Source organism: Neltuma alba, unplaced genomic scaffold, assembly GCF_004799145.2.
Source record: "Neltuma alba isolate B1F8T4 unplaced genomic scaffold, ASM479914v2 tig00012348_pilon, whole genome shotgun sequence".
NCBI classification, from domain to species: domain Eukaryota; kingdom Viridiplantae; phylum Streptophyta; class Magnoliopsida; order Fabales; family Fabaceae; genus Neltuma; species Neltuma alba.
The window spans coordinates 632,833-643,055 of NW_021636857.1; the positions used below are offsets into that span (position 1 = coordinate 632,833).

General features: G+C 33.4%; 2 protein-coding genes across 3 annotated transcripts; both read right to left on the minus strand.

The window, feature by feature from the left end:
- LOC114726225 (uncharacterized) lies at positions 1–1,004 on the minus strand. Its single transcript, XM_028912807.1, has one exon. The coding sequence runs from the start codon at positions 917–919 to the stop codon at positions 125–127; it is 795 nt and encodes a 264-aa protein (XP_028768640.1). The 5' UTR covers positions 920–1,004; the 3' UTR covers positions 1–124.
- A 1,784-nt stretch (positions 1,005–2,788) lies between these two features.
- On the minus strand, positions 2,789–8,281 carry LOC114726224 (LAG1 longevity assurance homolog 3-like). 2 transcript variants are annotated; one of them, XM_028912805.1, is made up of 7 exons: positions 7,992–8,281; positions 6,699–6,928; positions 6,408–6,563; positions 5,635–5,820; positions 4,227–4,411; positions 3,678–3,754; positions 2,789–3,254 (listed from the first exon to the last, which is right to left on the minus strand). In XM_028912805.1, the coding sequence occupies exons 1-6, from the start codon at positions 8,127–8,129 to the stop codon at positions 3,723–3,725; spliced, it is 927 nt and encodes a 308-aa protein (XP_028768638.1). In that variant the 5' UTR covers positions 8,130–8,281; the 3' UTR covers positions 2,789–3,254; positions 3,678–3,722. The 2 variants fall into 2 exon arrangements, with proteins under 2 accessions (XP_028768638.1, XP_028768639.1); XM_028912806.1 differs by having other exon boundaries at positions 2,789–3,273.
- Positions 8,282–10,223: the final 1,942 nt, after the last annotated feature.

Consider the following 10,223-nt stretch of genomic DNA (forward strand, 5'->3'; position numbering starts at 1 on the left):
TGATCTAAAATCAGTAAACGTTAAAACCATAGACATTCTTGTTCGAAGTCTTGCATGAGCAAACTATATATTTCAGAATTGAAGAAGAAAACAGCCTAGCATAATGTCATAGTTGATTAATACATCAAGTGTACAAATCAAATTGAGAAAGATGGTCCTTACTCCGACCAAACTTAACAGGAAGTTCATCACCTTTTTCATGGCTCAAACTTAGGTCCAAGCCCGGTAAGACATCTCTTTGCATTAAACCCTTCACCAGAGACACCACAGAAGCATCAAATTCAGGCCAAGAAACGCATAAAACTCCTCTGATATTCAGAATCTGGCATCGCCCCAGAAGGGCAGCACTCAACCCATCGACGACGCTCCCAGAAGGATAATACTCCAGACCCTTCAACAATTTCTCATCAACCCCACTTTTCCTCTCCGCCGAAGTCTCCAGCTTGAAGGCAAACGCCTCGTCCGACGACAACCGACTGCGAAAATTCTGGATCCGAATTGAATCCAAAATGACAACCCTTTTAGGCGCAATTCGATCACCAATCAGAAGCTTCGCCACAGAATGAGACCGCTCGGGGGAGACAGCACACTGAACGGATACAACAACAGCATCGTGAGAATCGAGGGAGTAGATGTTGCAGGTGGCGTCGGTGAGAGAGGGCTCGATAGACTTGCCGGAGAGAGGGATCTCAGGGAGGATGAGGGATCCAATTAATGTTTTATGGGGGAGAGAGTGGAAGAGATAGAGGGAAGGGGAAGAAAGAAGAATGATGAGGAGGGAAGGTCGGAGGGATTGAAGGTGACGGTCAGAGAACAAGAGAAATGGAGAAGGAATGGGTGGGGATGGAGAAGTGAAATTGCTGAGGTCTTCTTCGGAGAATCTGGAAGGAGGAGGAGCTTCTGTAATAACATCTTCCATTTTTCTGATCTTTCTTCTTCTTCCGCAGTAGCTCAGCTCGCAGCAGCAGATCAAGGGCAACCAAACGAAACAAGAACTCGATGGCTTTTTCAGAAGTAATAAGAAAAAGAAAAGTTGAATTGAAAAAGCTCTTTTGCTTGTGGTTCAAGTTGGGTCGGCCCAATGCATCCGGGCTGGGTCGTATTAGAACGGATGAAGGAAATTATTTTGCTTATTAGTCCATATGGTTGACCCTCATTTTCACTTCACTCCCTATGCTTTATTAAATCGTTCCCTAGAATAATTTGGAGGGTTGCGGTCCTTATATTTTCATGCTCCTATTTTTTTTTATATTTTATAATTTTTAATATAAGAGTTAATTGACTAATTTAAAGAGATTAAAAAAAATTGTTAAGCAAGTTATTTATAATAAATAGATGTTATTCACAAAATACCCTTACAAATTATATGTATTAGTTAAAACTATCATTTGACAGAATATTTAACGAGTACAAATACTATAAGAACTACTTTTAAAAAATAAATAAATATGAAAAATAAAATAGATAAAAATTTTATATTTAAGAATAAATTAAATGTCAATTATATTCTTATATTAAAGACAAGATATAATATGTTATTTTTGTTAAATTTCATGGTTTATGGAGTAAAGGACAACTGTGAATTTTCTCTGAAATTTCGTGTGCTGATCCTTTCTCACAGTTAAGTCCGCTGTCCTGCCGATTTGTCCGCTTAACTGAAACTCACAGTTATCTTCAATGCTGTAATGACTAAATCGGAATGATCGGTCAGCAAGTTACTCAGAAGTCATATAGGCTCATTGACTGAATCTGGTTGGCTACTAATTCAGCTACATACATTGGTTGATTGGGCGCATTTATTCAACCCTAGATTTCATTAGTCTGCAAAAAACTAACGAAAGACGACAAAAAACTTGGTCCCATCTCAAGTCATGCGCCGTTAGTCCCTTTTGTCCTTTTTTCCATTTTTAAATACCTTTATTGATCAACTCTATATATTTTTGGCCCGCATGCGTGTATATATATTAGGACCTGCATTCACACGAATTGCATCTTTTTTTTTTTAAGAAATTGTGAACTAAAATAAATTGTGCTAAAATTTCACAGAGGATTAGATTGTAAATCTAAGAAATCAACTTAAAAATATTAAAATTTAAATTTAGATATTTATTTAAAAACTTAAGAAGTTTATATTTTATTTGTAAATATTAAAGTATTAATATGTTAAAACGTTGAATTATAAATGTAAGAAAATTATCTTGTAATTCTTAAAAATTTTTTTGTAAATATGTGATATTTAACTAATAAAAGCTAAAGTATTAATAACGGCCGCCGGCCCTTTCAACATCAATGAAAGAGGGGAGGTCAAGGAATCTATGTCCTTTTATAGCAAACATCAATTGCAATCAAGTCCTACATCCTTTCAAAATATACTTTTACAAAAAATTAATATTATAATTTTTAATTCTAAATTTTTAATTTTCTTTTCATTTAAAATATTTTAAAATATTACTTCACATAATTTAACAAAAACTTGTATCATCTTGCCTATTGAAAAATTAAAACATATAATTTAAAACTTGAGACAAAAACAAAAATTCGTGTAGACGTGAGGATCAAATATTATCAATCTTTTTACTAATTAATGAGACTTACATGTATATACGTCTTGGGACCCATCCATAGCGAGCCCTAAGATCATTAGTCACCGTGAATTCTGCAAATTTCATTTTGATAATTGATAACGGCACAATAACCAAGAGGGGCTTGTATCCGGCTGATTATCAATCAAGCTACCCCACTAAAATGAACCAGTTTACTCGCCAAATGTTTTCCTTTTAATCAAGACTTGAAGCTTAAACAATCTCAGCATTAAGTTCGATATTCACTGTACCATAGAATAATTTCTTGCACCCAAGTCCAAGTCTAAGAATGTTCCTCCCAACAAATAAAGTGCATAACATTGAACCCCAAAAGGAAAACAAGGGAAGACAAAATGAGGTATAGTTCTTCATACCCAAGAGAAAAGCGAGCAAAATCCTTCACAGCTCGCCGTTGAAATCAGGAGTGGATGACAACGACTCAAGCAAAACCAATATCGTTACAACAAATTGTGAGCTGCAGACTGAAAATCAGAGTTGAGCCACGTAAATCAAAAGTTTAGACGAAGATTGAAAATTCTCTCCATCTACTTCCTCTTGAATTAGTAGTATAACCACAACCCTCCACGTGGAGATTACGTTGATCCACAAGATTGTCGTGGGAGCCAAGGGCAAGGGCAAAGAAGAGGTGTGGATCTTAAACAATTCTTTTATCTGCAAGAAATAACCCAAACTATCGCTCAAATCAATGGCAGTAACAAAATCCATGTGTAAATAATTTATTACTCCTCCGATCCTAAATATAAGACCCTTATACACACTAGTATAAGGGTCTTATATTTAGGACCGGAGGAGTATAATCTTAGCGGGTTTTATCTCCAACTAACAAAGGAATTTTACAATATCTCGTTTGCCTTAATTCCAGTATACAAATCAGTGAATACAAGACAAGTTCGGAAAAAATAATAATAATAAATCAGTGAAGACAAGCACAAAATTACTACACAAAAAACATGCTGGGCGAGAAAGGGTCAAAACTCGGCTCTTTATGGAATATTTTTGCAATTTCCTTTTTAAATTAGACCATCACTTAAGATCTCTATCGTGTATAGTAGCTTTTCACCAATTGAATCTCACCTATGTCTTCGGTTTAGGTTATCCATGCAAATCCTTCTCTCCTGCTTAATCTTCATGTTCATCTTCATCTTCAGAATCTGCATAAAAGATGAAGAGAAACAACTTACAGACAGATACCAGTAATTCACCAGGAAATAGGAACAGAAAACTAGATAAGGATATTTCATACTACCTCCGGTACTAAATACAAGACCTCGTTTATAAATTACAAATAAGGTCTTATATTTAAGACCAGAAATAGTATTTAGGAATTAATAAATTGCCATTCATTAAAATTAAGATAGAAACCTGCATTGGAAGCATGATAATTAATTGAAGCTATTCTTGATTGAAATTGAGACTCGGACAATTAACCATTATCAAACACAACAACTAAATGCCTTCGCCATAATAAACGCATCGAAGTGTGCTGCGTAGGCAATGACCAGCACTTCATAATCACAATCATTTTTAATATGTGTCCACTTCCATAGCGCATGATGGGGAACAGAATTTGCAGAGAGCAATGTTCAAATCAGGAAGCCACGTATAAAACACATTCATGCTTACCAGATCGAACATCTTCACTAAGTTTGCCTCTAGCTTGGATTTGTTTAACAAGCATCCGGTAGATGAGCACCCACCAATAAATATGCAGTACAAGCAAGCAGTATAGAAGGCTATTGAACACATAATAGTATATTGGACCATCAACTGGGTGCTTTTCCTTATCCAAGGTGAGTACAACCTCATAACTGCCATAGAGAAAAAGAACGACTAATTGAAAGAGGTGTCAAATGATACGATATCCCAATTTAACTGAATAATTAAATTTTTTGCAAAATCAGAAATGATATTTGTATTATTTTGTTTCTGTAAGAAGTTTGCTGAAAGATTTAGTCACAGCCTCTCATGAATAAGTATCACTTTTCTAGTTCTGTTCACGCTAAGTTTCAGCTTTGAAGATTCTCTTAACGAAACTACAAAATGATCAATGATACATTTCATGCCAACTAAATCAAAACTTGAAACACAAATAACTGATTTAAACATATGGCTGCATCTATTATTGATATGCAATAGCATGAAGAATCAAGTAGGAAAGCAAATGGATTGACAGTATGAAACCACAGAGCGCAAAATAGGTGACATATTCCAGGTAAGTCTATAAACCCCTCACTCAATAACGGTTACTCCCACATAATGCAGAATTACGCAATTTTTAGAATTTAAGAGGAACTAAATAGACCAGTTGAACTGGTCTACTGGTCTAAAAATAACCCCTCAGACCATTTCAAATGAAATATCAGGATTCATCAAATTCTGACACAGTGCAAGATAGATCCCAGTTCAAAAAATGTTTATATGGAATCAGGCAAGGAACAAAGTGTCAAGACAAAGCATAACAAAAAAATCGTCACACAGTCACTTCAGAATCTTCCTAAACTAGTATAAAAATCATTTTCTTTAGTTTCCAGAAATCATTGAAATGTTTTCGTTTCAATGAATTGAACTAACATGACAGCATGACCAGCACACTGTGACATGGATGGATGACCCAACCAGAAATCTGTAGCTGTTCTGCAAGAGGACCAGGCTATGAATTGTTATTCCTTAATATATAATAATCACCAAAAAGCTCCTCCAATGTTGAGCATTTAATTTGTAAAAGCAGAAAACGCATCAAATGCTACCCATAGCTTCATTGCATCGAAGTTAATTGAAGACCATCAGTTCTATTAACAGTCAACATGAATTTAGGGAGAATAACTAATTTTTAGCTGCACAGCACTTGAACCAGTACATTTTCAACACCCGGAAAAAAAAGAAAAAAAAAGAACTAGCAGATGTTCAACTTTGTTAAGAATGCAAGAAAATGTAAATTACCCCTAGATTACAAGAAAACTTAACAGTAAAACATTAAACAGGTAAAGACAAGAAAACAAACAAGTGAAATGAGTACATAACTTATACAAACCTTGTACTCCAAAGGATCCAGAATGGATAATAGATGAGGCGCAATATGATCCAAGACAGAACGAAAAGAATAAATGCAATGCTAGCAATCATTTCAGCACCAATGTACTTAGACAATTTCCCCATCTCCAGAAATACATCACTAGCATCATGAAGCGCCAAAACAATTGATCCAACCCTAGCAAACCTGAAAAGAGTGAAGACAAGAAAACACAATGCTGTTAGATTGCCTTTTTAAACAAAAGTGTATATATAAACATATAATTTTACATTGGAGCTATAATTGCCACATAATTGCAACTGTAAAGTCAAAGGATTTCACAGAAGCTCCAGGCTCTTATCCTATCCCATTTAGATACATGCGTTCCATGAAAGCCAGAAATTAATTTATCTGGTTATAAAGCCAACTATTTCACGGTTAACTACAAATAGTTTCCTATAAGATCAGTAGCACCCCTTCTTCTTGTTTTTTTTTTAACTGACGGATAACAGCTAATAAAATTCATAATATGACATAACTTGTCATTGATGATGCTAAGATGTTAAGTAAAATGAGTTAAATTACAGACAACAGATATTGATGTTCTTAAATCTTGATATCTTTTAGCTCTTTTTAAGAAGTTTAAGGTAAATTTAAACATATCAGACAGCAACAAATAATGCCAACAAAAGTACAATTCATAACACCCTTTAGAAATGCTTGGATAACAAAGCAAGCAGAACTGCGGAATTAAAATGTTAGTTTAAGACAAACAGAAGTTAATGAAAATATACCTAAAAATGTAAGACAGCACAATCAGAATGACAGTGGCAACATGATGGCCCATTGACACTCCAAAGTCAGAGCGCCTTGTTTCCCAAAATATCAAAGCAAATATGGAGTATGTGTAAAATCCAGCAGCAAACATGTAGAGTCCTTTTAATTTCAACCTGAAAATTCAATAGGTTATCACTCTGCTATGCAAAAGTTCACTAGAAAAGATGCAAGAAGGCCAAAAACTACAAAAATAAATCAAACAAAGGAATTGAATAACCACATTAATTTGGGGGGAAGAAGAGTCTTACTTAATCTTTTGATCTGGCCAGACCTGATCACCTGGTCCCACCCAAAAATTTCTTGTATTAGTAAACCAAGGCTCATCATAAGTTACTGTCAAAGCTAGAATTTCTGATGACAGATAATAAACACATTTCCATGCTGATTCCTTAAACTTTCTAATCTTCTTCCTCCTCTCAGCTGTCTCAAAATCCAGCATCTCATGCCCCTTTCCAAAAATCAACCACCTGCCCACTTTCTGTAAATAGAATTTACTTAACATTGACTAAACAGAACTGAAAGGTTGAAAACATTGACAGACATAATTGCAAATGGCCAAGTTTTGCCAGTTATTTCAGTTTGGTTGAAATATAAAATCTTGTTGTCGAGCATAGATTGATTTATTTGTAAAGTGGGGAAGGGGGAAAACCGCTAGTAAATTAGATGAGTCTTAGTAATGGTATTTGTCATATCAAGGTTCATCGAGTCTTTAATCCTCAAGAGAATCAGTACAATAATTGTTAAGCCTGAAAAAAATATCACACCAAATGGTATAACGCACATCTGAATAAGCAATAACAGGAAGATAAATTCAGCAGCAAAGATGCATGAATATTCAGAAGGGCAGTTATTGGAGCCAGAATACTACTTGAGAGGTAACCGGATCGTTATGAGCATTGAGCATCAATGTCCTAGACTTTTTTGGAACATATAACTATTTCTAGGTCCTACTTTTTTGGAACATATAACTATTGTTCAGATAAAAGAAAAGCAGAATTGTCAGCGACTTGACACATTCATTTGCGCACCAAGATTATACACAACGAATAGAAAACAATTTTAGCATAGGTTTTAAATAAGCCGAAATGTTGGAGAAAAAACAGTTTTGTTTGCTACAAAAACCAGCAAGTCGGCACCAACATTAAATGCACACTAGTTTTAAATTTTTAAAAAACGCCACTGCTCGAATGATGAGAAAGGAAAAGAGAGAAAAATATGTAAGGCAGCTAAGTTCGATTATAGAGTGAGCACACAATTCGCATAAACATCAAGTTAAAACCGAATCAAGAGCTATTTAAGAATTGAATGCTCGCCTGTGTACATCCAATTGATGCCCAATAACAAAGCAATCATAAGCATGTGAAAAGCAGCAAAAACGAATCCAATTCACCAGTAACAAAGGAAGAAGATTCTTCTGCCAAATCCTAATCAGTTCACTATGGAGAAAATTCACAGACAAATCTCCAGCTAAAACATGTAAAAGCAAAAGGTCGAGATCACGTGGCAGAAAAACCGTTACATTAATGTACAAAACACAATACCTCCAACACAAATCTGTCGAGGAAAAAACGCACGGAGGGGAAGAGGAGGACGAAGAAGGGGAGAATGGCGAAATCCTCATAGGCCGGGTAAGATTCATGGTGCCAGTCAACGGAGCTTAGTGGCCGAATCCAATCCATGGCAGAATCTCGGAGGTTCAGAAAATTTCCTCGAGAAACAAACAGGAGAAAGAAATGAATCAATCTAGTCAATATGCATGAAGATAGCGGAAAGACGCGAGGCTTTTCTTATCGCTGCAGCCTGAAGGTGAAATGAAACGGTAGCCCACGGGAAGCAGATGCTCGTTTGGACTCAAATGGCTCGATTATTGTTTATAGTGGCCGCAACTTAAAAAGAGGCATTTATATTGATTCCCGAATCTCAGTGGATTGACAAAATTACCCCTATCCGGCGATAGGGGTCAAGATTCAAGGTTTTATGTCAATATTAACAATTAATATTTTCCGATAGATGCCTAGAGTTTTTTTTTTTTGGGTCAAATAGATACATACCTAGAGTAATATATAAATTTTATCATATATCTCTTTTAATTTAGGTCCTCTTCATTCTAAAATTCTAGTTTCATTTCTAATGATTGACAGTAAGATTTTGTCATTTTGCAACATATAAACAATTTTATTTAAGACTTATCTTTTTGCCCTAAATGTAAATATTAAATAAGTTTTTAAAGATATTAAAAAAATTAGTTAGATTATTAATTATTTATAATAATTGTGTATTTATTTTGTCATACCTAGAGGTTAGATGATGGCTAAATTTAATTTGAATAAAAAATTTCAAGTCATTTTATCTTTTATATTTATTATTTTTTATAAATTAATTTATCTCATTTATAAATTGATATATATAATATAATGTTACATGCGAGTATTTTAAAGAAATCACATTACAATTTAATTTTTTTAATATGCTCAAAGTAAAAAAAAAAAATTTTATATTGGGAATGGGATATACTCCTCCGGTCCTTATTATAAGACCTCATTTGACTTTTTATTTGGTCCTAATTATAAGACCCCAATCCATTTTGTCTCTTATATTTATGCATTTTTTCCAAGATAATCCTTCTAATAATGATAGTTTTAGCCAATATACTTAATTAGCAAGGATATTTTAGAAATGACAACACTTATTTATTATAAATAACTAACTTAACTTACTTCCTTAATCTCTTCAAATAAGTCAATTGGGTCTTATAATTAGGACAGGAAGAGTATTATGTATGTGTGTATCCTTGTGCCTCGTGTGTTGGATAATTATTTATACGTATAATCAATTATCTACAACATGTGTGATAAAGTGTTCATGATAATAACAACTTGCAATGGATAGATAAATAAATAAATAAATAAGTGTGATCACATCACTGTAAATACTCAGAGATCCTTTTCTTTATCAGCTTAAAAATCCTGAAATAATCATATTTTATTGTTGATATTTAAAAGCAACACAATTGACCACCAATTGGGATGGGCTAATCAAAAAAGTTAGTCGCTTTTTAACGTGCAAACTAACGTTTGAATTTCCCTTAAAATATGCTTACTTTTACTGCTTAATAGGATTCCAAACATTTTTTTTATTTTTATGAAGGGTTTTTCCTTTTGAAACTTAAAGCGCAAATGATTTTTATTTCTCTCAATAAGTGCGTTTTTTAGAATTCATATTTATGTCCTTTGTCTTATTGAGGCGAAACCACTTATCTCCTCAACTAATAATTTGTTGATGTATCTCAAACATATTTTTATTAAGAGAACATTTGTTCTTAATTTGAAAATGGATGATATTATAAGGATCTCTTAATTCAAATTGAGTTTCTGTTAAGAAAATAGAAAATCTTTTCTTATTTTTTCACTGAACGAGAGAATTTAATTACGCGTAAACGTGATGAATAAATTGTTGGCCAAAAAGAATAAAAATGAAGCTTGAGACCATACTAACTGTAACATGAAAAAAAGAAGAAATTTTTGAAAATATTCAAGATTAAAAAGTTATACAGTATGTTTTTGTTTTTAAATGAGTTCAAAAGTTTTTAATAATTTAAATAATAAATTTAAAATTTCATTGACTTATTAAAAAAATTTCTAAAATTATATGGAATTATATATTTTGTTAAATATTTTATATAGAATAGTATATAAGATATAAATATTGGTTATTTAAGCAAAGAGAATGCATAGTTTTTTTTGGCAATAAAATATAATATATGGTTAATGGTT

Coding starts and splice junctions, on each gene's coding strand:
- LOC114726224 (XM_028912805.1), bottom strand. CDS start 8,129: ATGGATTGGATTCGGCCACTAAGCTCCGTTGACTGGCACCATGAATCT. Junction 6,929..7,991: donor TCGACAGATTTGTGTTGGAG/GTATTGTGTTTT, acceptor TTCTATTTACAG/AAAGTGGGCAGGTGGTTGAT. Junction 5,821..6,407: donor GTGCTGTCTTACATTTTTAG/GTATATTTTCAT, acceptor CACTCTTTTCAG/GTTTGCTAGGGTTGGATCAA.
- LOC114726225 (XM_028912807.1), bottom strand. CDS start 919: ATGGAAGATGTTATTACAGAAGCTCCTCCTCCTTCCAGATTCTCCGAA.